This window comes from Balearica regulorum, chromosome 19, assembly GCF_011004875.1.
Source record: "Balearica regulorum gibbericeps isolate bBalReg1 chromosome 19, bBalReg1.pri, whole genome shotgun sequence".
Taxonomy (NCBI): Eukaryota; Metazoa; Chordata; class Aves; order Gruiformes; family Gruidae; genus Balearica; species Balearica regulorum.
Genome location: NC_046202.1, coordinates 7500519 through 7524745, shown reverse-complemented (window position 1 = coordinate 7524745; position 24227 = coordinate 7500519). Strand labels below are relative to the sequence as shown.

At 45.4% G+C, this 24227-nt stretch overlaps 2 protein-coding genes, 2 long non-coding RNA genes and 1 other non-coding gene across 9 annotated transcripts in view; 2 read left to right on the top strand and 3 right to left on the bottom strand.

Annotated features, from left to right (window-relative positions):
- AP2B1 (adaptor related protein complex 2 subunit beta 1) overlaps positions 1–11232 on the bottom strand; it is a 79580-nt gene extending 68348 nt beyond the window's left edge. For 2 of the 3 annotated variants that reach the window (XM_075771325.1, XM_075771327.1), the window contains exons 1-5: positions 11091–11232; positions 6929–6986; positions 4752–4857; positions 3361–3496; positions 1392–1637 (exon numbers count right to left, since the gene is read on the bottom strand). In XM_075771325.1, the coding sequence (XP_075627440.1) occupies positions 1392–1637; positions 3361–3496; positions 4752–4857; positions 6929–6965 (525 nt within the window). In that variant the 5' untranslated portion in view covers positions 6966–6986; positions 11091–11232. The remainder of the gene's footprint in view (positions 1–1391; positions 1638–3360; positions 3497–4751; positions 4858–6928; positions 6987–11090) is intronic. The other variant, XM_075771326.1, reaches the window with a different exon arrangement.
- A 67-nt stretch (positions 11233–11299) lies between these two features.
- Positions 11300–14206, top strand: PEX12 (peroxisomal biogenesis factor 12). The gene is made up of 3 exons (XM_010299691.2): positions 11300–11477; positions 11793–12337; positions 12994–14206. Exons 1-3 carry the CDS (start codon positions 11352–11354, stop codon positions 13391–13393), a joined length of 1071 nt encoding a protein of 356 aa, XP_010297993.2. The 5' UTR covers positions 11300–11351; the 3' UTR covers positions 13394–14206.
- A 1815-nt stretch (positions 14207–16021) lies between these two features.
- LOC142604490 (uncharacterized) lies at positions 16022–18150 on the bottom strand. The gene is made up of 3 exons (XR_012838357.1): positions 17851–18150; positions 17343–17423; positions 16022–16420 (listed from the first exon to the last, which is right to left on the bottom strand). It is a non-coding gene; the product is annotated as an uncharacterized LOC142604490 (long non-coding RNA).
- Positions 16967–17064, bottom strand: LOC142604594 (Z30 small nucleolar RNA). The gene has a single exon (XR_012838448.1). It is a non-coding gene; the product is annotated as a Z30 small nucleolar RNA (small nucleolar RNA).
- A 198-nt stretch (positions 18151–18348) lies between the features above and the next one.
- On the top strand, positions 18349–24190 carry LOC142604489 (uncharacterized). 3 transcript variants are annotated; one of them, XR_012838356.1, is made up of 5 exons: positions 18349–18616; positions 19776–19965; positions 21167–21223; positions 21638–22682; positions 22811–24190. It is a non-coding gene; the product is annotated as an uncharacterized LOC142604489 (long non-coding RNA). The 3 variants fall into 3 exon arrangements; XR_012838355.1 differs by having other exon boundaries at positions 18372–18616; positions 21638–21852; positions 22516–24190; XR_012838354.1 differs by having other exon boundaries at positions 18374–18616; positions 21638–24190.
- The last annotated feature ends 37 nt before the right edge of the window (positions 24191–24227 follow it).

Below are 24227 nucleotides of genomic sequence, written 5' to 3'. Positions count from 1 at the left end.
TATTTTCAGCCTGAGCTCCTCAACTCATATCCATGTAGCTGTAATCAGCAGAAGAAAATTAAAGAGTTGGAACCAAGGCTAGGTTATATCCCTTTCCACAGCACGCTCCATTGCTGCCCATGAGCTAGTGAATGCCAGGAGCCAATATTTAAGTGGAGCTGAAGCAGCCCAGTCAAGTACTTTCAGAGGCTGCAAAGCACACCCTCAACATTAAATTAAAAAGCAGGTGTTCCTCTATATGCCTTAAAATTGCCTAGACAGGGAGAGCATCTTCAAGTAGTCACCAATATTCATGCAGAAACCTGGCATAAAAAAAATCAGGCAGGCATACAAAAAGAGCAGCTTGTAAAAGAGAGATATCAGAGGCAATAGATGCCTGTATCTTCTGATAGGCACCACAGTTCGCAGACTTGTGCCTGTGAAAGTCAGACACCTTTACTGTCCCTAGAAAGCTGAAAAAAAAGCAACCAGCAGCCTTCACTGTCCTACTACAGGGGACAGTACCTTACCATCTGCACTTGACTTACCCAAACCTGCCCAAAGACAGCTATAACAGCACAGCAATTTCCTTTATGTGGTTTGATTCGTGCACCATGGAAAGAGTTGTTAGACCTGCCCTAATAATGTGAAATTATGTCTTTAAGCAGAGTCAAATCAGATCTGTGCTCTAAAAGAGCTAAAAAAAGTAGCAGACATATCATTAAACTCTGAGTTAAAATGAGCTGTAGAAGTTTTCTTCCACGCTAGGAGTTACAACAATATCAGTATGCTCACTGGATTCTGGTAGATCACAGGAAAAAATATTGAATGAAAGGATTATGCAGTGTGGCACTTCAATCCATTGCCCACCATCTTTTAGTTACAAAATAATAGCGGAAGATGCCTGGCGTGGAAACAGACCCTTCATCAACCATGATGAAACACTGATTTAGTAGGTAATTTACTCCTGCGAAATTCTTGATCTTGATCACCACCTCTGCTCTGACGACTCATTTAACTTTATTAAAAACATAAGCATTGATTTTCTCCACTCATTACAGGCCAGTGGATTTATCTGCATTAGCGAATTAATTAATTCAACCTCTTAGTCCAAAAAGAGCCAAAGCCTACAAGAAAGCAATAGCTACAAGCTGTCACCAAGGTAGCAGCATCAAATATTTCTTGCTCTTCTAACTCATCTGACCAGGAAGTTATTTTGCTGCAGCACTCAAGATAGGCAAAAGCCCAAACAGATCTAAGAATAGAAGGCATTTCCTATTTTCTGAGGCAACAAGTGTTCTCTAACCAATGCATTCATCCCAGTGCATCACTTGCAATTAAAAAGCCTTCACATTTCTGATTATCTGTCCATTACAAACTCAAGCAGTGCGCTGGAAGGAAATATACATTACCATGGGATTGGAGTCTGCAATCAGGTCACGCAGAGAATCCAAAAATCCTTGGTCCTCCACCATCTGGGCATTGATGTCATGCAACTTCGCCACACAGACAGCTGCAGTCTTTCGTACGTAAGGGTCTTCATCCTTCAGACACTTGCGAAGAGGCTCACACAAATACTCTGTGATCTTGTCCACCCTGATGCATCCCATTGTACGGACAGCCAGGGCACGGATGAGAGGGTTTGGGTCTTCACAGTCCTGCAAGGGGACAGAATACGTGGTAAACAAATCTGCACCACTAGCTGCCAATACCTTCCCCGTAGCCAGAATCAGGGCTTATTTCAAACAAAAAGCATTCTCTCTGATTACATGCTAAAAAGCGCAATCATTTCAGATCAGGGATAAAAGGTGGAACTTACTGGTTCACAGAAACATTCTACACCATCTCAAGATGTTTTCAGGCTACGATAGCTTGTAAAACTGTGATCTCAGTGTCCCTTGGTTCTCCCAGGCAAAGCTTCTTTCAACGTGATCTACCAGCTACAGCTACGCTAGAGAGGCAGCTCTCACCATGGGCAACTTTCAGACAAAATAAAATACTGGTTTCCAGCCTTACTGGTTTAAAGGAGCAAGAGAATGTAATGGGAAAAGTCAACAACTAAACATAATGCAACCATCGTCAAGGTATATTTCTCCCAGGCCATCAGTTCTAGACACAAGCATCCCTTAAGTTTGCAACATATGAAGCACTAAGCAAAGGCTAGTGTCGAGGTGCTTTTCTGATGAGGGAAGAAAAAAGCAGAAGGGAACGTAACACTTCATACTTCAAGCCTACGTAATTTTCCATACATCCAATCCATCTACATCTCTGAGCTACACTCCTCCAAAATCAGCTTATAAAAGGACGGATGCAGAATGGCCTACAAAGCCACAAGGTACATTTATCTTTCACTGTTTAAATTTTCTACAGCCGAAAAAACACCTGAATGCATCACTTAAAGCGTACGGGGGAAGTGACATCTCTTACCAGCGCATTCAACACCTTGAACTGTGTCTGATGTGCTAAGCTAGGGCGGACTAGTGTCAGCACTTTCTCTTTACTAATGCTTGTTCCTCACCTTGCCAAAAGGGACATCAGACATTTCCTTGCATGGAAAAGTATGAAGCTGGAAAATTACGATGGATGTTTGTTAGTCCACTCTAGTAGAATTACACTTTAAAGTTATGACAGGCAATAATATTCTTTACAGAGAGAAAGGTAGGGACATCTCTGGCCAGAAGAGCAGATCCACTCTCAGCCTAGCTCCTCTCACCTCTTTTAGTGTTAGGCACCATGCCAGAAACTTAAAACATGATCAGATTCCCCAGTCTCTCAGATTTTATAATGCTCTGGGAGTCTCAAACTTTCTCTAAGCACTGAGTTTTAACTTACATAACCTAGGACTGAAATAACATTTCCTAGATAAGAAGCAGCAACTTGACAACAGAATTAAAGGTAATACAGCCATCAGGCTTTTATTTTTCCAGTAAAACATCTTTCAGTTTCACCAGAGATAAAGGTTTTCCACACAGAGCACACCTGAAACATTCAAACAAGAAGTAGATATCTGTACAACAGAGATACTACACAGGCTGGAAGATGAAAAATATAAATTCTGTTATCCAACACCAGAAGTTGGTCTTTACTGATGATTAGCAAAACGACAGAAGTAGCTTTTCCTGGAGCAGGCTCTCTCATAACCACTTACGGGGTGCTGAAGTCATCTCCTCTGCAATAACTAGCAGCAGCAAGTGAGAGAGAGGACCCAGACCTGTTGGATTCAGCATGCCAACTCCTTATTTTCTGCTCCTCTACAAGCATCCCCAGCCAAGAGACTCGAGTACAAAAGCAGAGATAAACAGCTCAGAAAGGCTAATGGAAAAAGGAGACATGGTGACAGCCATTGCGCTGAACCATTTTCTGATGAGCCGTGGGAGTTACCTTCACAAAGCTGTTGACAGCCATAATGGCCATATCTGGCTGACTTTTGGCGTAGTTCATCAGGTACAGGTAGACCAGCTTCTTCAACTCCAAGTTGTCAGTCTGCATGCAGTTCACAACATCAGGAAAGAGTGAGCTGGATAGACAACAGCAAGTGAGAACAGAGAAACAGCAGCGAGATTACATGGTATGCAAAGGGGTAGTAACAATATCAAGGAAGCCAGGAAAACTGGAGTTCCACTCTAGCTACCCTGCTGTCTAATGAGAGGTCAACTTCCCTATCAGAGCATTTTGCGATGGATTTATCATTGAAACTCTTCTAGGGCTTTAACATCAGTTAGTTCCGGAAGAAGTACAAGCTAATGCAATCTCCTAAAAGCATTTTAATTGGGGAGTTCACCAAACAAAACTCTACCGTGCCAGGCCTCAAAATGAACCCACAAGAAAAAAAGCTATTTAAAAATGTTTTGGTAACGTAGGACATTTACAAATAACCTGCCAAATTTCAGACTAGTAAACTCTAGAGCAGTTAGGAGCTTAAATGCTGACAAGCTGAGTTTCACTGAAATATCAAGCAGCAATCTGTAAACAGCACTGCAGAAGAACACAGGACGTTACAGAAGGGTATCTGCAGCTCTCAGGCATGCTGTAGAGATCTAAAGGTGAAAGGCAAGTGCTGTTGGCCAAAAAGATTATTTTTTTCTTCCTTCCAGTTTAATTGTTCCTTCATTCTCCAATGAAGTCATGATGCTAAATTTGCAACCTTGCATTAATTTCCGTGGCAACAGACCACACTGCCACAAATCCACGACTCCTGCAACTTTATGGTAGACTCCAGTAACAGGAGATGCTGGAAGGGAGAAAGCATTCACTCAAGCAAGTTTTCCTGGTTGCCTCAAAGACAGAAAAAAGTATTGGGGACCACGTTGCAGAAGGTAAACGCCTGTGTCCTTTAGTCACTATGAGGCAAAGGTTCAGCTTAAAAACCACTCATTTTAAAGTGTAGCTTAAATTTATGCTATGACAAGTCAGGCTAAGAATAACACTTGGAATTACCTTTCTAACACTAAAAGCCAGGCTAGCAAACAGTGAAAAAGCATCATCTAAAGTGACATATAAAATAGTTGAATTCCGGATGGGTTTTTAAACAAAAAGTGCTATTAGGCACCTAGTTAAACCTGCACTGAAAATGGTCATTTCTTTTACTTTCAGTAACAGGAAGAGCTCAAGAAACCTGTGGCTCAGGCAGAGCACAGGCAAGGACACAGCCAGCCTCATTACCCAGCTGAGATTACAAACTCAGAACTGTTCCAGGGAGACGTGCACCACTACACCCAACTGAGTCCCAGGAGAACCAGAGCTGTTACAGGTGAAAGAAAAGTTGTTTTTACCTGACATCCTTCCCCACGGTCATGGCTGCAATAACCTTCTTTACAGCTTCTTTTCTCTTCTCTTTCTTTTCATTATTGAGTTCAGCCTTCAGTTCAAAAATCTCTCCTGGTAGAAGACAAAACAGATTGAGCCTCTTGGGAGAAGAAAAGGGCCAGGCTTCAGTGATACCTCAGAAGTGACTTTTGACTTTCCTGGCCTGCTGTTCCCATAAAACTGGCACAGCAACAGGCGGAAGCTGTCAGACTTTATGGAGAACACGTAGAAAGAAAGCTGCAACACTCCGAGAATGATATGGGCTATAACTTGCTAACGAAAAAGCAGTTAACAAGAACCACGCTGCATGTTGCAGCCCTCCCACTTCTAGAACATTAAACCACATCACTGTAGCGCCTGTTTCTCAGAGGCAACTATTATATAACCAGGATGAAAAGATATTTGGAGACATCAGATTAGTGCCTGCAAGAAAAAAAAAAAAAAAAACACAACTAACTTAGCTAGGAATTTTGCCCAGACTTTTTAACTTTTACTCATCATCGCTTGCTTCCTGCGAATGCAATGAGAAAACAGCAGACTGCAGTGTAGCCCAAATGCCATGATACAGAGTGGCAGAAACAGGAAAGCACAAATTTAGTCCAGTGGAATAAATTCCTTCTGAGCTAGAAAGACAGAGTTACTACTAACAAAAGCAGCAAGTAACACAGCTTGTCTGGATTCTGAGGTTGCTGAAGCAGCCTTTTTCATGGCACTAATTCTTCCAGATATTACTGCATGGAAAGTCAGTTCAGGCTGGATCACAAAAGTGACAAAGCAAGCTTGCAAAATAAAGCAACACATGCAAAGGACAGCTTATCAGGCCTGCTCCAGACAGAGCAAGTGGTGCGAGAAGGATAATGCTCCCAACCGACAGACAGCTTTCCCCAGGAAGGACAATGAGCAGTATTCCCACTGGAAGCCACACGCTTAGGACACATTACAAATATCAAAATATCTCTGACAAAATACATTCTAGCCCCTAGCCTTTGATTCCTACACACCAGTGCCACTTTGTGGCAGCACTAATTACTGATGAGCCTGGCACAAAAAAGACTAACAGGTGCTTCAAAAAAAGAAGAAAAGTTACTGTTCTTCAGAACACAGTACAGTGACCACTTGTAATACATCCTGCCTGAGAAAGAGATGCTCATGTTACTCACGCTGAGATCATGCCCTGGAACAGAGCTGAGCCAGCAGCAGCATGTTCACTACAGCTCAGACAGTGCAGGCTGGCCTCTTGCAGCCATCCCAGAAAAATCTGCCCGATACTTCAGGCCTGAACTTACAGATAGAGTTGTTCCTTAGATGTGAACTGCATTTGCTTAATTTATGAGCTCATTCTGAAGCTTAATGAAACATAAATAGATCAACACTGTAGATTTTTTCCCCATTGGCAAGCATTCATCAGAAACATTCAGCCATTCTGAAGAGGAGAGGTTAATGCGAACCATTTTCCACATCTTCTGGAGAAAGATGAGCAACATCAGGCTTAAACTGCAGCCAGCAGTTAGAGAAAAAAAATCTGCTTGGGACAGTTTTCAGCAGAACAAGTCCTGCGTTGAAACAGGTGAATGGGTAAAATGTCCCCACAGATCCTTTCCTATGCTCCCATTTTTAACGGCAGCAATTTTTCCTGCGGTGAGGTGACCGCCACACCTACAGTAATGCCAAGGGAAAGCTGAACGGAGCACTGCAGCTTTGAAGGAATTGGCAATAGGAAATCCCATTATCTTTGCAACAGCTTGATATAGAGATATAGACTTACACCTTAAATATTAAATGCCTCTCAATCAACTTAATCCTGTGATGCCCAACAGAACAACCGTCCTCAGTCTTGAGCTTGTTAGTCCATAACTAAAACTTTGTCTCTGACCAGATCTGCACTTAAATCCCAATGTTTTGTTCTCTGATCCTTGAAAAAGCAGCAATTTGGGTCATTTTGTGTATCACAAAACCATATAATACATCAGTTTTGTCTTTTGTCACTATGTGACCTACTTTAGAAGTTTCTCCCTGGATGATTAAGACAAGAAACAGGGACAGAGCTAACAGAAAAGCACAAGTTCTTCTGCATGCAGCTAAAAAAGCTGTGTAAAAATAGCCACCCACCACCTCCAATCCACTGCACCAGCTTAACACTAACCTTTTTTATTGGTCGTGAAGTATTTGGAGTCCGTCATGGTTCCAGTTCCTTAAAACACCTGAGAATAAGAATAAAAAAAGAACAAGCAGTCAAACAGCATTCGGAGCTGACAACAGCCAGTTTGTAAGGCAGGAACTCGGAGAAAAGACGGTTGGTGAATGCATGATGTAAGGGAAGAAGCAAATGCTTTACATCCACAGGCACAAGTTTCACAATCTTCATTCTGCACCTGCTGCTGATATTAGTTGGCAAACCCAGGGATTTAAAGGGCTCAGATGAACAATGTTAGTGAAAACACCACAGCCTGAGGGGGAGAGGCTGGGAAAGCAGTGGTGCTCAGCCCAGCTTTTAAACTCTCAGTCTCGGAAGGGGAAAAGGTGGGTTTTAACTCCTTATAATCAGCAGATCTTGACATGTTCTGCAGCTGTGTTTCCCCTGGGTGCAAAATTTTGTTTTCCAAAAAAAACACTGCACATTTAGTATCTCGACTGGAAGAGAGAAGTCCATGTTTCAGACAAAGGAAACTGTCAACTCCCCCTAACGATACTTTCCTGTGTTGCATCTTGATGGAAGGAACAATTAACCCTACCTGCAATCCCCACGAGAGGCCCTTTCATTTCTTCCCTTCTTTTGTTCCCAGGAGATGCAACACAGTTTTTTTTTTAAAAAGAAAAGCCATTACTTTTCAGTCCTCTCAAGCTTGAAATTGAAATCTTTCTCTGCCAAGATCTGACATCCTACCTCTGACACATGCACGAGCTTATTATTTCAGTGCTACACTGAATTTTTACAGACAGGACCAAAAAACGCTGCTGGGCCAGCAAGTACTTAGCAGAGTCAAGAGAACCGTCTCACCAGCACTTTTCTTGCTCCACAGAACCAAATTATTAATATCTTAGAATACAGGGATTGCCCAAACCTATGTGGATATCCATCATTTCATTCTTACAATTGCCAGCTCTGTGACAAACATGACTCAAACAGTTTTCAAGTACTGGCTGAAAAACAAGCTCAGGAGTGGGCAGTTTTACTGTTTTTGATGAAACAATCTGCATCACTGTTAAGAACCTGTGACCCTGAAACCATCCCAAAAAGGGGGTTTCCTATCTCTTTCCTCCTTTTGCTATTTTTCCCCCCAATTCCCCTTCTCTTGTACATACTTCTATGACCCTAAATGCTACCAGCAAAGCAGCAAGTCATCTGTTCCCTAAACACTGCCCGTCTTGCCTCTAAACCTTGCAGGTCTTGCTGGCTCAGCAACAAAAGGACAAGCATAGCTTTGAACTCCAAGACACTGCCCAGCAGTACAACCAGCTTGCTGTTTCTTAACACTTTCCTTCCTCATCCCTTAACCAACCCCAACACCACTACCGCTCCTTTTTCCCCTATCCACCTCGATCAATTTAATCCCTCAGCAGTTGAATTCCCAGCAGCAGCAGCTGAGGGGTAACGCTGCAATTTCTACCACCTTCAACATCGTGATCGTGCTCGACTGCCAAGCGACCAGATGAGAAACAACCTGTTGCTTAGCCCAGTTCCCTGGAGCTCCTGCCTGCCCCGTGCCTGCGTGGTTACCGCCTCACCCCAATTAGGCAGTATTACTGGGTTTGGTTTGATTTCTCTCCCTTTCTGCTCCTGCCAAGCTGGAAAGCAAACTATGCCTGGGGACAGCTCTGGAAGTCCGTTCCTTCTGCAGGAGAGGTTTGCCCTCCTTCCAAAACAGAGGCTAGGTTGGGAAAGCCACATGAGCCACATGCAATCTTTCCAGAAAGAAAGAAAGAAAAAAAGAAAAAAAAAAAAAAAAAAGCAAAAAAGCACAGCATCCCAAAAGAAGAAGTTGTTGTGGGTTTTGTTTTATAATTAAAAACACAGCTCATGTTCAGCTGCAATGTTATTGCTGACACAGTCCTTCGGATTTGAGCCCAGCTTAAAAGAGGACTTAAATGTTTTCCTCTACGGGAGTATTTGGCATGGTGCCATGCAAAAGGCATTGAACATAGCCTTGCTGTTCTTTGTTTGCATTATATGTGGATTTGTCAACCTGGGTCATACCTCCCAGCTGAGCTACTTCAATACTGTTTTAACAGCGGCCAGAGCAGCAGAATACAGAGAAAATCGAGGAGAAAAACACCCCACCATACACATCATCCCAGCTGCATGAGTCCTACACAGAGGAAGGATGAATTGCTGAATTTCAGAGATTATCTTTAAACCCAAAAGCAGGACATTTTGCCGTTTTTCTAACTTCAGATCACACACTCGGAAACACAAAGAATCCTAGAAACACTCAGACTCAGGCAAGGCTAAGCACAGCACATGTCTTTACAACCTGTTTTGATAGATATAAACAAGATCTGACTTAGGTCAATAAGCAAACTACCATATTCTAAGTGCAACACAGGAGAAAGCTCTTTTTCTCATGAGCACACAGATTTTTGCTTCGTGTATGTCAGAGCTTGCTTTGCACATTGTTCAGAGACAGCTTGCTAGCAGTACTGAGTATTACCTCATCCTCTAAGCAAACTCAGCATGGTTTATAGCTAGTCCCAGATGAAGGCAAAAAACAAAATAGCCCAGATATACAAATAACAATGTTCTAAATAACTCAAGAAAATGCCAGCTTCTTGTACACAAATCTAAACTGAAGAGAGCCAAGATAAATTACAGCATTACAAACATCCTTGTATTTTTAGGAGACAATCTACATTGGATTGCTCCCTCCTTACTAGCGTTCTGTGTCCAGCAGTTGCTAAGGTGGACACAGGTAAGAGGTGTTCAAGCTGACAGCAAAAGGCTCCTGTTCCAACCCCAGCAAACAAGAAGAGATGAAATAGAGGAATATCTCCAGAAGCTCTGGCAATACTTAATGCTATGAGCATTGGCTTGACATTTAAGTGTAGACTGAACCAAAAATATGATGAAATGAAAAGACTAAGGAACCATCAGAAACAGAAAGACAAGCCCTTCAGCCCAAAACTACACAGAAAACTGCATCCTGCATCTGACCAACACCCGCTCTGCCCCATGCATGACTCCAAACCAGTTCTCTACCACTCATTTCACATAGGTATAAACAGGAAGGTGGCAGGTTTAAGGCCTCAGTATTGATCCAAGCTCCCTAGTATTGGAACAATCCAGTGCTGAAACCCTAAATCTCTAAAGTGATCCCTGGGTTAACCAGGCTTATGCTCCACCATCTCTTATCTGCACCCATTTCACCTGCAAAGCCTCTCAAGTAGCCGCATGACAGCCCAAGCGCGGCACAGGGCCGCCAGAGCATCAGGAAAATAAGCAGAGAGATCGAACACGGATGGCAGAGGGAAAGCAGTGCCTCAGCTTCAGAAACCCACAGCCCTAACAGCAAGTTACCAGCTAAGGGCAGGTAATTTGTTTCCATCTTGGGGAGCAAACACCTCTTTGGTGTCCCCCTACCCTTTCTCAAACGCCCCGTGGTTCCTACCACCTCCTCAGACCCCCTGTCCCAGCTTTGCTGCCAGACCCCCCCCCCCCCACGCCTCCGGCCTCAGCCCACAGCAGGGCTCACAGCCCCTCCGCCACCCGCAGCACCCACCCACTCACCCTCCTCCCAGGCACCCCAGCCCCCTCAAACCTCCCTGCCCCCAGCCTTCCCCCCTCAGCAGCACGCCCCAGGCCTCTCCCAGGACCCCCCCAGTTGCAGGAGCAACCCCCACCAATCCCAGCTCCCCTCCCCAGCGTTCCCAGTCCCAGCAGCCCTCCCAGTCCCACTCATATCCCCGTAGCTCGCTCTGCTCACCCCCGCCCCACCTCCCTTCCCAGTCCCACCAAGCCCCAGCCCAGCCCTGAGCACCCCCCACCAGTGCACAGCACTCGCCCCTGCCCAGTGCCCCCACGGCCCAGTCCCCACCCTCGCCCCTCCAGCGCCCCTCCCAATACCTCCGCACCCACCTGCCCAGTCCTCCCAGTGACTCTCCACCCCCTCCCAGTACCTCACCAGTGACCCTCCCCACCCTATCCCAGTACCCCACCAGCGCTCCTCACCCCCTCCCCATGCCCCACCAGTGACCCTCCCCACCCTGTCCCAGCCCCCCCCTCCCAATACCTCACCAGTGCCCCCCACCTCCTCCCAGTGTCCCCTCCCAGCGCCCCCCAGCCCCGCAGCGGCTGCCCCGGCCCCACTCACACCGCCGGGATGGACACACCGCTGTGGGGGCGGCGGCGGAACCGGAAGCGGAGCGGAGGAGCCGGGAGGACTCGCGAGGAGCGAGAACAAACCCTCCCTGCCTAGAGCGGCCGCGCCCCTGCCATCATAGAGGGGAGCGGAGAGGAGACAGAGCGCCGCCCGCGCCGCGCTTCCGGGAGGGGGTGGTGCTCCGCTGCGCCAGGAGGGGGCGGTAGGGGGGCTCCCCCTGGCGGCGGGGCGGGACGCGGCGCGGCGGGCGCCATGGCGGAGCTCGGCGCCCACCTCACGGCCGCCTCGGCCGGCGATGACCGGCCCTCCATCTTCGAGGCGGTGGCCCAGGACAGCCTTATGGCCGCCGTGAAACCCGCCCTGCAGCACCTGGTCAAGGTAAGGGTGAAGCAGCCCGCAGGCCTGGGGATAGGAGAGAAGGGGCCGGCGCGCTGTGGGGAGCAGGACACTGAGGTGAGCGGTGTCGTGAGGGTGGAGATTCTGTGGGGAAACCGCTGCAGAGAGGGACCCTGCTGCACGGCTCTCTGCTGAGACATTCATCACCAGGGTTTACCTCTGGCCACGCTCACCAGCTAGCATAACAGTTCTGACCTACCCAGCTCTCTTTACGAACTGGAGGCATAATTTATAGCTACTGTAATTTAGCACGTTACTCTGCTTTTGGTTCCTTTCGGTTTTTGTCCCTTTCTGTAGGTGCTTGCTGAATCTAATCCTGACCGATATGGCTTCCTCTGGCACTGGTTTGATGAGATCTACGTCCTTCTGGATTTGCTGCTCCAGCAGCACTATCTGGCCAGGTGCAGCGCCTCCTTTTCTGAAAACTTCTATAGCTTAAAGAGGATACCGATAGGAGATTGCAGACAGCAACCTCTGGCCACTGCTGGCCTGCCGAAGAGGCAGCACTGGAAGTCTCTCCTCTTGCTGGTTCTTGTTCCTTACCTGAAAGGAAAGCTAGAGAAACTGGTGTGCAGCCTGAGGGAAGAGGATGAGTACTCCATCCACCCTCCATCATCGTCCTGGAAGCGCTTTTACAGAGCCTTTCTAGCTGCCTACCCCTTTGTAAACATGACCTGGGAGGGCTGGTTTCTTATCCACCAACTGTGCTATATCCTTGGGAAAGCTCAGCATCATTCACCCATGCTGCGGCTGGCCGGTGTTCGCCTGGTCAGACTGACTGCAGAGGATATCCAGGCCCTGGAGAAGAAATTGGTTGGAACCACCTCAAGTGAAACACGCAGGTACGTCAGAACATGGCTTAGCAGCTGCAGTCTAGGGGGTTCTGTGGGAGGTGATGCTGCAAGGAAAACTGTCTTGTTCTCCAGAAGTTCTTCAGGATGAAGTTTACCTCTGGCAAAATGTGCTCCAAAAGGGTAGATCGTTAGTGTAATTAAGGGAACAAGTAGCAGGAATTAGCTCTACAAGATTTTGTGGTAATGAAATTGCAATGTTTGGGGGCCTTTTTTGGCGCTCCAGCCTTTATCCTGTTCAGTCTTCACCTGCACATTTCTAACAAGGGAAGTAGATGGCAACAAAATTGCTAAAAGGACTGAAACTTAGCTCTTTGACTTTTATGAGCTAGTCATGACCACATTTAATGTCCTGTAAAATGATGATCTGTGAGTGAAATGCTGTGTGGTCCAGGTCCCCTCAATCCAAACTCTTCCAATTTAAACTTCTGAACAAAACAGGATTTGAAGCTTTCTTAAAATACAAATAATCTGAGAGAAACATCCTAGCAGATTCCTCATTACGAACATGGGGTATATTGACCAACCTCCCTAGCATTAAGCAGCTGTATAAAGCAATGACTTACTCCCCAAGTCCTTTTTGCCTTGGTTTGCAGATGGACAAATGTGCAGTAGTGATGATTTCTCATATCTTCTGTCTTTTACAGCATTAAAACACAAGTGCAGTCAGCAGTTAGGAAAGCGTTGGGTGGCATTGCGTTCTCCCTGTCCACTGGGCTGTCCATTAGCATGTTCTTCCTCCAGTTCCTGGACTGGTGGTACTCCTCAGAAAACCAAGAGACGATCAAATCTCTGACAGCGCTCCCAACTCCTCCACCCCCTGTGCACCTCGACCACGAGGCCAGCTCAGCTCTCTTACCCAAACTGAAGACCGTGTGCCCTCTGTGCCGCAAAATTCGTGTCAATGCCACGGCCCTGTCCACCTCCGGTTTTGTGTTTTGCTACCGCTGTGCGTATAATTACGTGAAGACTCACCAGCGCTGCCCGATCACAGGCTACGCCACAGAGCTGCAGCACCTTGTCAAACTGTACTCCCCTGAGAGCTGAAAGGCCTGCCTCGTGCTTTGAGAGCGATACATCTCTGAGGCTAGCGGCTGGGCAGCAGTGAGCCTAAACTTGCCTTTTCTCATGTCCCATAGGAGACTTTCGACCACTACAGCTCATCAGTGAGCTCTAAAGTTCCTTTGAACTTGGTGGCAAATCAGAGTTTTGCTGCCTTTGTGAATTCTGGTAAGGCTCTCCCCTTTGTTTATTAGCTGCTCAAACATCCTCTGACAGTTTCACAGGGATCGGACAGCCACAGTCTGTCAGCCGGCACAGGAACGCCTTCAAAGACCAACTGGAAGGGAAGAAACATTGATTTGGATAAGAAGAATGCAGATGTGAGGATCAAAAAGCATCCCTGGTAAAAGTGCTGCTCGAGGGCATGAGCCAGCAAATTAAAGAGGTAGGGAAACTTTCTAGGCAAGTTATTCCTCCATTAGGAGCTTCCCAGGCGCTCATGCTGCCCAGGGCGAGCTCTGGCACTAGCACTTCTCAAAGAGGTAGAGGCAGGCTTGGACCTCTCCTCTGTGCTATTCTTGAGAGTCTCCCAGCATTTTCAGGCTACTCACCTTTGAATAGAGAACATCACACCCCTAATTCCCATCAACAGTTCTAAATTTAGGCTTTTGACTCTTTAAAGGAACAAAGGATGACATGAACAAACAAGGATACAAGGGGGAGATTACATTTTCTGCACGAGGGAGAAAAACAACAAACCAGATTAAAGCAGCGACTGCGCCAAATGACGGGAGTTGTTTTTTGTTAAGTCTTTGCATCTGTTATTATCTGCTTTTATAAAGCAAAATTCTTTCTTGATTGAGAACTTAACATTTCTGAGGACTGGAAAAAACAGAGCTTGCTCCTCTAGGGGCTCTATTTACATAAGGGCAACTAGACTAAAGCTGCTTTCATCTTTGCAGATGATGATGATGGATATAAGATTACTATTTTGTAGGCTGGGAATCTTCAATGTCTGTGTTTAAGTATTACTCTGCAGTTATTCCAGTCCCAGCCATGTAGCACATTCATATCATAAGAAAGCATCCCTTCATTGAACAGAGGAGAGAAGAAAATGCGTGTGACATTATGCCTGGTTCTTGCCTGACACCTGATTTTTCATGATGGAAGGTTTTTTCCTGACTGGGCTCTAGGGAGCAGCAGTTAGCTACTCCAGACATCACGGTGACTTTGCTTATAGAATATAAGAGCAAAGTTTGCCACACAGAGTACCTGTCTTTTCAGATTAAGAGATATGTTCTAATATTTAATCCACTGAACCAGTCATCTCATTCCCCCCCGCCACTTCAGCTCTGCTTCAGAAGATAAATATCTCTAATATCCTCCCTCACCTGTAAGCAAGATAGCAAGGTTATTGAATAATGTGGAAAAAAATACAGTAATTTGCATCCTCCCAAAGATGCTTTGGAAAACACCTACTATAACAAATGAGATTTATCCCCAGTGCTTTTCCTATTATCTCTATACAACTTCTAGACCCTTCTACCTGTGCCACTAAGGAATAATAATAAAACCTATGTCATTTTTCCTTTTTTCCAGTAGTTACAAGATCCATAAAGACACCTCTCTTCCTTTAGAAAGCCAGTAAGAGCACATACATCTTCCTGGGAAAGAGATCACATCAAGGTGCAAGATGTTCTCAGATTTCAGATCACTTTTAACATAGCTGGCTTTGGGCTGGATAGTAATTCACATCACATGCTATGTCAGTTTTGCTTCATACAGAGAGATCATCATCTCTGAAAAACCAGCATCCAAGATGCTCCACAGTCTCTGAATCACCTGTCTGATTAGACAGACCCAGGCCTGATTGTCCTGTTGATTCTAGTGCAACCACTCATTAAATAAAGGCTGAGGGATACAACTGATGATTCAGTTTCAGGGTAGGTTTGTTTCCCTTTTTTCCTTCCTATACTTTCCAAATTATCTCTGTGCTGCTCAGAGAGAAGCTGGGCAGACCGGGCACAGAAGACTGACCAACACCAGCTGACCCACCAGCACTGCAGAGCTTTTGGGCAAGTTCTGCACCATATCCCTTCCAGCGCAGGGGGATTCACTAACTGAACAGCACAGCCCAGTTGCCTGCACACACACTGCTCCACAGCTCTACTCCTCCTCCCAGGGTTCATCTCTCTTCCTCTCCCCAGCATGGCCACCAGATGCCCGCCTGTCAGGCCCTTGCTGCACAACACCCTGTCCCAGCCAGACTTAGATTTGGACAACTGCGCTCCAAGACCTGCACAGAGCCACCCACATCTAGGCCTCACAGTTCCAAACAGCTGCAATTACTCTCTTGAATGTTAAACTGCTCTTTCATGCCTAGCTGACTAACAGGCATTAAGCCTACAATGGTGACAGGCTCAGCAGCTACATGCCAGGGTTTATTAGTGTTCCTGCAGGCAGCTGCAGGATACCAACTTGGATTTGACTGGTTCTTGTAACCTCCTGTCCTTAGCAGCCAAACATACACCCATTTATTGGGTTTTATTGTCTAAAATAAAAGCTATGAAACTGTTTCGGGTTATACAAAACATTCCCATTTATCTGCTTTTTGATTACAATACTGTTATTAAAGCCAAGATGGTCTAAAGATAAGACGATAGAAGATTTTCCAGGAAACACCAACTTTATTAAATCAACGTTTGGATTTACATATTAGTTTGTGGCTTCTATACAGTCATGTATCATATATGCATTCAGGATGCTTTGTTCTGTTGCTTAATACATCAACAGCAGCACTGGTGTTGCCCAGTACATTACTGTCAGAACTTGACTTTGCAAGTCTTAAAAAAGATTTTGTTTAGTGAACCTAAGCTACGTTCACAACTCATCTAGATGCTCTTAAGATATTAGTGCATTAGCAACTGAGTTGCTTTCCCTACTTACTTAACAGAAACCACATGGCTTCTCCTGTTAAGGGAGAACCACAACTGTACTCCTAGGTATACATTCCCCATAGAAGCTTCCTTCTCCACAGGAAGAGAGAAATGAATGTAAAGCTGTCACCAAGGCCTGGAAGAGAATAAAAAATGGATTAGATAATCGCTCCGTATCTTTTCCCGTACTTGCTTGATTAGCCCAGCCTTCCCCCCCACCCACTTCATCCAGAGCAGAGCACCAGAGCCAGCCCTGACACCACAACTCACTTCCAAAAATACTCTGTGCTGGCAATCACTAGATGAGAATAGAGCTGAACCAACTGCTAATGAGGTGACTACAGGACAGATGGCTCAAACTCCATTTTACAGAGTCCCCATTGCATTTACAAATGGAGAAGATACTCCACTACAATATCTGGAGTTTTGTAAGCCCTGTTGCACACAGGAGAAAACCCAAGAAACCCCTCTTGCTGCAAGCTCAGTACTAACCCCAGTGTCGCAGCAAGATAGACAAATCCAAACAAGTATTTGCACAACTCACTTTTCAAATCAAGGTTTTTGTTTTCTGCCAATAAAAGAAATTGCTCAAAATTCTTAGTGCTTTTTCAATGTTTTTTAGGGTGCACCAAAAAAGTTTCAAGAAGCAAAGCTGTTTACTCTGGATGAGCTTAGCCTAAATAAGCTCAGAGAGAAGATTACGTGATCATGCCCTGGTCAGAGCAAAGACACAAAGTCTTAGCAATACCAGTTCAGAGTATACTTCGCTCATCATTGCTTTGGGCAAATTTATTTCCATTCAATAAGGAGCTTACTCCCAGGTCAGGAATGAGAACAGTGGTTGGTTTTTTTTTTTTCCCTGGAGGAAAAAACCACAAACACACCTCCTCACCCTCAAAAACACAGATTAACTTGGGATCTTTTCAGGACCACATGGCTTTCTACAGGACAGAGTTTGCAATAAATTAACACTGATCCTTGGGAGATGAGACAGGAGTGGCTGTTACAAGACTGAAAAACTGAGCCCCGAGTGGCTATTTCTACCTTCCTGTACCCACCTGTCACACAGCAGCACGGAGGAGGTGGTACTTTGCACCATCAGTACAGATACAGACTCTACACAGATCTTGTGTGTTCAGCTGTGTGCATAACAAAGCCACATTGGTAGAGTAACACAGGCAAAAGCTTTCCATTTCCCCCTCCCAGCACCATTAGCTAAACCAGCAAACCCCCTCTTTTTCCTCCTGACACACCTATACACAATGCCATCCCACAAGGCATGAGACTCCAAATAGGTATTAATTAAAGCTTTGGCTGATCTGCAAGCACATGACAGGTAAAAGGAACAGGCTTAAGTTTTATGCTTATCCATGAATTAAGGGTTTGGGTTATTTCTCCTTTTTTCTGTTACAGATAACAGGGGGGGATGAAACACATTTAGCAGGGGAGCAAGGGAAGGGAGGTGTCATGTCTGATAGAGCTAGAGAAGGCAAGCCATGAGTGGGATTCCAAGAAGGTCAGGAGACCTGCTACCTGGCAAAAACAGGAGGAAAAAACCCGTCATACCTATAAATGCTGCTGAAGTCAGTGGCTCTTCAAGGGTCCCGAGGCCCGTTTAGATCTAACCCTTCCCTCATGTGACTATTTGAGCACTATTTCCCATCTCCAACCCTGCATTCTCCCCCAGCCTCCTTGCAGCTCTTCAGTCCCCAGTTCCTCTGCCCCTGTCCACCGAACTCCCCCTACCCCAGCCCCGCTTAGCCTCCTGCACCCCCCCAAATATTCTGCCCCCATCCTGCTCATCCCCCCACACCCCTTCAACCCCAGATGCCCTACCTCCGTCGGGTTCACCTCCCCGCAGCCTCTCTGGCCCAATCCCCCCAAGCCCTCAGCTGCCCTACCTCGTGTCGTCTCCCAGCCCCTCTTAAGCCCTCCAGGCCCCACATTCCCCATGACCCACATTCCCCATGACCCACATTCCCCATGACCCACATTCCCCATGACCCACATTCCCCATGACCCACATTCCCCATGACCCTGCACCCCCCAGCCCCCCTCATCCCACCACGCTCCCGCAGGCCCAACCACGCCGAGGCAGAGCTGCCCGCCTTTTGTCCCACCCCCGGCGGCCAACAGCCAATGGCAGCGCGCGGCACTGCAGACGAAGCGGGGTGGGCGCCAATAGGAATGCGCGTTAGTAGAGCCCGGTGCGGCGCGAGCAGTTCCCGCCCTGAGGAGGCGGCCCGGCCTTTCCTCTTCCTTGCGGCATCCGGCCCTGGAGCTGTTTCGTTTCTTTCTCCTCCGTTTTCTCAGCGACAGGCAGAAGGCAGTGGTAAGTCACTGCCTCAAACGCTGTCCGGTCCTGAGGGCCCGGCTGTCATGTTGTATAGAAACGGCTCCACGACAAGGGGCAGTGTGATGAGTGTGGTATGGCCGTTACAACTAAGGTAAAAAAAAAAAAAAAAAAAGGAAGTAATTAAAAAAAAATTGTGTGAGGAATAAAAATATTCCAACAATTGAACAGAAGGTGCTTTGGAAGGAAAAATATCATGATTTAATATGCAAGTTAAAATAAAATGCTTTCTTGTTTAAGGCCAGGTGGATAAAACCATCCTGATGTTTTAAAGCAGTAACTCAGTGACACGCATGCCTGTTCAGATATATTTCATGTGATTCTCCTGGGGAGGGGATTTCTGGCCCTGCCGGGGCCTTCCTTTCTGTGCAGGATCAAGAGGAGGATCCAACCTGAGAGCAAGACTCAGAGTTGAAAAATAAAAGCTTTTTGAACCCACCTTTGTACCTGTGGGTTTCATTCTGACTCTGCACAGCCCACAAGGAGAAATCTCGAAAGGGAGGGAAGTCTTCTGTAACTGGTGGTGGGCACCATGAAAAATGCAACTGGGAAAAAGTGTGCTCTGTAATGAATGAAGAGAAGCCTGGGACACCAGAATGGGGTCTGGAGGGGGATGAAGAGAAAGGAGACAAGGGGCTAAGCAAGGAAGGGGGGTTTTTACACGGGCTCCTGCCACGCGGGTTGAGCCAGGGGCTCTCTTTGACACGATATGGAATCAAAAGCTAAAAAAGCATTTTTACTTTGTACATGAAGCTGTAATCCTGCCCATGAGCACACTATGTTTTTATTTGAGCAGATACCCAGGACATGCTCAACCACCACTGTGCGAGGCTTCTCAAGGCTTTGCAGTCAAGCCCACAACCTTCCCTGTTCTCAGTGCTCTCACTATTGCCCCAATCTCAGTGCCTTTGCTGGAATTTTGCCCCAAGGAGGGAGGTGACACTGAGGATGCTCCAAAGTGGATCACTTTCACAGAGAAAAGTTATGAGACAATTTTAACCCATATCTTTAATTATTTCAGCTGAAAGTTGTATATAGGCATGATTTCTGTATAAAATTGTTAGCTTTAGTGTAAATGCTGTAATTTGGGGGATTTCTTCTGAGCTATTTTTTTTTAATTGTCTCTTTCTTCTGATAGATTTTGGCCACTGGAAAAGTGCTGGGGGAGGGACGTAATAGCTCCGGAGGGCTGGGCTCCCGGCAAAAACCTATTTTGAACTTCAGATAGAGCTAGAAGGATCCAGTGAAGTCTGTGGACACTGGTGCTTCATCACAGGAAATAGAGGAGAAAAAACCAAAACAGGCAGAGAAGTGAAACCAGCAACAAAGTGAGTTTCATTTCTCCTAGATTTTAATGGAGGGAGAGGGCAAAGGAGAAAACAGGTAACACAATCTGGATACTTTATACCCCATTTCTGCTGCACATCATTCTGGAACTTAAGGATTTATAATATAAATATATTTAAGGATTTAAAATTGATATTTCAAATATTGAAGTGTTAGCCCAGAACTAAGGAGAAGAGGTGGGGTAAGTCCTTTTCTCTGTCACACCGAGGCAGTCTGAGATCTCGGCAGTCAGCCAGGCTGTCCTGTTGCAGCACACTAGAGCGGGGCTCTGGAACTGGATGGGAAAATTCTTCTACCTGATAGCAGAAAGTAGGCCACACTAACATCCTTGCTGCTTTAGTTGTACCATAACTCAAAGCTACGAGGATCTGGGCGATGTTGCTCAGCAGAACTAACTCAGAGGAGAGGCACACAAGGCAGGAAACTTGTCTGCTGTGTCAGATCTGGAGGAGATGCTCGTTGGAGTTTTTGTGCCCTGCAGCTCTGTGGCTTAATATTTGGCCATGTGGAAGGCAAATCTGTGATACTGGAAATAAGCTGTGGTCCTGTCACAGGCAAGATCTCTTCTAGGCACACTTTCACTTATTTCCAGGTGCTTTTTTACCACAGATGTGTTTTGTAGCAAGGAGGCTGGATTTCATTTTAAGGAATTGGCTTAAATGTGATGCAGATGCACTTTGCCACCACTTAACGAATTTGCCTGCAGTCCAAGTGTCAAGTGGCAATCAGCCAAGATTCAGCCGCCTTACTACCGAAGGTGGCCAAACAGAGCTGAAAGTAGAAGGGTCAGTTGTTATTATTGATTGATTATTAGTGAGATTACTGGATGCTGAAGATCGAGGTGAGGCTTAGCACAGCCTTTTCTGAGTCATTAGAGGGAAGGAGGAAGGGGCATGCAGTCCAGGAATTTGTAAGGGGGTGGTATTGAAGGGAGGAACGAGCCTGGCTGTAGAGAAACTGTTTGAGGCTGCTTCTGTGTTCCGACATCCCCTCATGCTCAAGGACAGAAAAATAAACACCTGGGGGACACATTTAGATTTTAAGCAAGCACTCTATTTTGGAAGTGGAGGAAAATCCCTGTTGCTCTCATCTCTGTGACTCAGTGTATTTATTGTTCAAAGTCTTTGAAAGACTGATGTTTCAGCATAAATGGTAAGCAATTTTTTTTTCCAATTGTTTCAGGCCCAGAATGACTCTTGAAGATGATCAACAGCAGCAGATGGTCTGCTTAGCAACAAGGTATCCTGAAGTAGTTTTTTGTGTTGGAAAAATATGTTTTGGTGAAAAAGCAAGAAAAAAAAAAGATACCAATTCAAAACAAGATCAAAAATATACCCTTGCCTGTGCACTGTCTGCCCTGCTTGAACTCTAGAGGTGTTGTAAAAGCAGAAATTGAAAATGAATACTACAACTTAGAGATAAGACCAGACTAGATTTAGAAGAGACTTTTTGGTCTCTTCTTTTGTTTCCAGACTGGAGAAAATACTTGCACTTTGAACAGCGAGATAATGACCTTTTGATTTTATTGAAACCTGGAGCAGTGAAATCGCATCCTTAGCCTCTACAAGTACAAAGCCAAGTATCTGTAGCCCGAGAACTGGGTTGTACACACAATGTGGTGCTTCTCAAATTAACCCTCTTCCATTTCTGCAGGAGTGGAAATATACACAGCATAAGGTATGAACACAAAATCTTCAAAGTACACAGCAAGGCTGGAGATCACCGTGGCTGCACCTGCGCTGTGAAGATTCAGCCATTTACCTGTGTCGTGTTTTCCAAAGACCTGGACTCATGGCTAGTGGAAGGCAGCACCGTCAGGAGACTGAGAGCTGATGAATGGGCTGTGTGGATGACTGCTGCTGATCCAGGTCCAAAAGACTCCTTTCCAATATTTCCTTTTATTTTCTTGCTCCTTGCCTGGCAGTGGTGTTAGTCTTAGCCAGTCTTACCTGCTTTCCCTCCTGATTTTAGGGATATTCTCCACTGCTGCTGACAGTTGACTAAGCTGAGAGCTATGGACAGAAAAATTGTTCACTGGCCAATTCTTGGGCAGTGAAAGGGGTATCACTGACAGAGTTAGAGGTTACAACAGCAGCTAATGAGATAAGGAGACCAGGAGCAGCTCCGTGGTCCATGACCTGATCCCGTTCTGTTGCTTATCAGCTGCTGTCCACATGAGTTGCAAGGTTTCTGTCTATGCATTGTGTTTGTTATTCCAATGAAGAGCAAAATACCTAAAACCAGCATGAGGACAGCTTGTCACTCTTGCAGTGAGGGACAGCAAATGCTCATGCTGCATCACATGTTTCTATTGGCCAATGTCTCTTCACAATCCACTGAAAAATGGGAAAGACAGGAGGAGAAGGTCACTTGGAATCAGCCCGATGTAAATACATGAAGTGACTGGGGCTGGGACCAGAGTGGAGAGTCTGCTGCTGGTTAGAGCCCAATGTTTCTGTAGCATTGCAAGATCAACCAGGTGTCCAGGGCTTTTGGACTGATCCGTTATTGCATCTTTGTTTACTCACCAGGTCTCCAAAACAAGGTTGGTGACAGCCGCTCCTGTGCTGGGATTTTTAGCAAAGGAACTGAGACCTGGGAAGGAGATGAGGATTGAGTTCCCTGAGGAAGTAGTCTTTGCAAAAGCAGCTGGAAACACATGGAGTGGTTAAGGAAAATTTTGAAGAAGCAAAAAGAGGTATTTCAGGCAGCTATGTCTGTATTTGTAACCTTTCACCAATATTAAATCCCACAGAATCATTTCAGAGGGCTGGATTTACATATCTTACGCTAACGCTAACCATTTCTTCTGCTTTGCCTTGTTAGTGAAATCCCACAGCACAATATATACTCCAGAAAAACTCAGTGAAGATCTCCTCCAAGAGCACCCAGGGTTGGATATTTTAATGGAAAAATCAACTGAAGCAGCTTTCTGAGGGAGTTATGATATTTTCCAGAAGCTGGGCTGTTGAGCTAATTTAAATTTACACTTGTTTGATAACTGAGAACAGGTAACTGCACAGGATCCAAACAAGGCCCTGATAAGGCCATGGTTATGTATGTCTGGATTTTTTTTTAATTCTGTGTCTGAACTAGAAGGATTTCCTTTGTAATGGCTGGTCCTCTCTAAAAGCCCATTCTTGGAAATCCTTTACAGTCTGTTTTAAATCAAAGGTAAGGTTTCAATAATGCAGAGAAAAGAGATACTTTGAATGTCAGTGGAATTACATCATTCCCTGAAGGCTCCTTCCGGGGACGTGCAAAACCCGACGCTCAGCCTTTGACTGCACGCAGGTGCATTGCCAAGTGGAAACCACCATGCCAAGACAGGAAACTGGAAGACTTTCTGGCTTTGACCAGAAAAGCCAGAAGTCCCTCCCATACTCATCGTACTGCTCAGAAAAGTTACCAAAAGCATAGGCATTCTGTCTTAGAAGCCATTTTTAAAAAGACAGCCTCAATTTAGATATTTAGGTAAGTAAAAATGAGGCCTTCTGTCCATGTTTTAGCTGAGAAATACAAATAAATGGCTTTTGCAGAAGTAGTTTCAGCAACAGTCAGTGTGGGTTAGAAGAACCTGGTTGCTCCAAAGAGGAGTTTTAGTGGGAGAAGGAAAACTCTCTATAACCGCCCTTAGATACCAAAGGCATTTTCTGTCCAGGTTTCAGAGATGCTGCTTAGCTAAAACTCTGTGTAGAGTTAGATGCAAAGTACTTTTGAAAGACAGATCCAAAATTCCTAAAACTAGGTATCCAAAATTGAAGGCTGGTTGAAAACAAACCACACCACAGAATGACCTGTAGGTCATTTGGTTTGGAAGAGCAGTCTGATATCCTCCTAGTGTGATTATAAAGCACCAGCGATTTAACTGAATGTGGTTACAAGTTAGAAAAAGAGGCACTTTTTTTCCCCTTAATCAATCTACAAGGAAAGACTATTCCTGTGTTCTTATCATAACCCCCAACACTTAATCATGCCATGCCTATCACGTGAGCATCACCAACATTTAGTATGATGAGAAATATTTTAATGCACTTGAATTCACATTCAAATCATTGCTGAGTACAATTATATTTACTCTATGCTTAGATTTTCTTCCCTCTGGGGACTAAAGCAAGGGTCTGTGACTTTTTTATTGCCCACAGCATGCATAAAGAATCTGTGTTTGAATGTAAACATTTCTATAATAAAGTTTAATTGATTAAACTGATGTGTTTGCTTCTCATTCTCCTTCTTCCCTAAA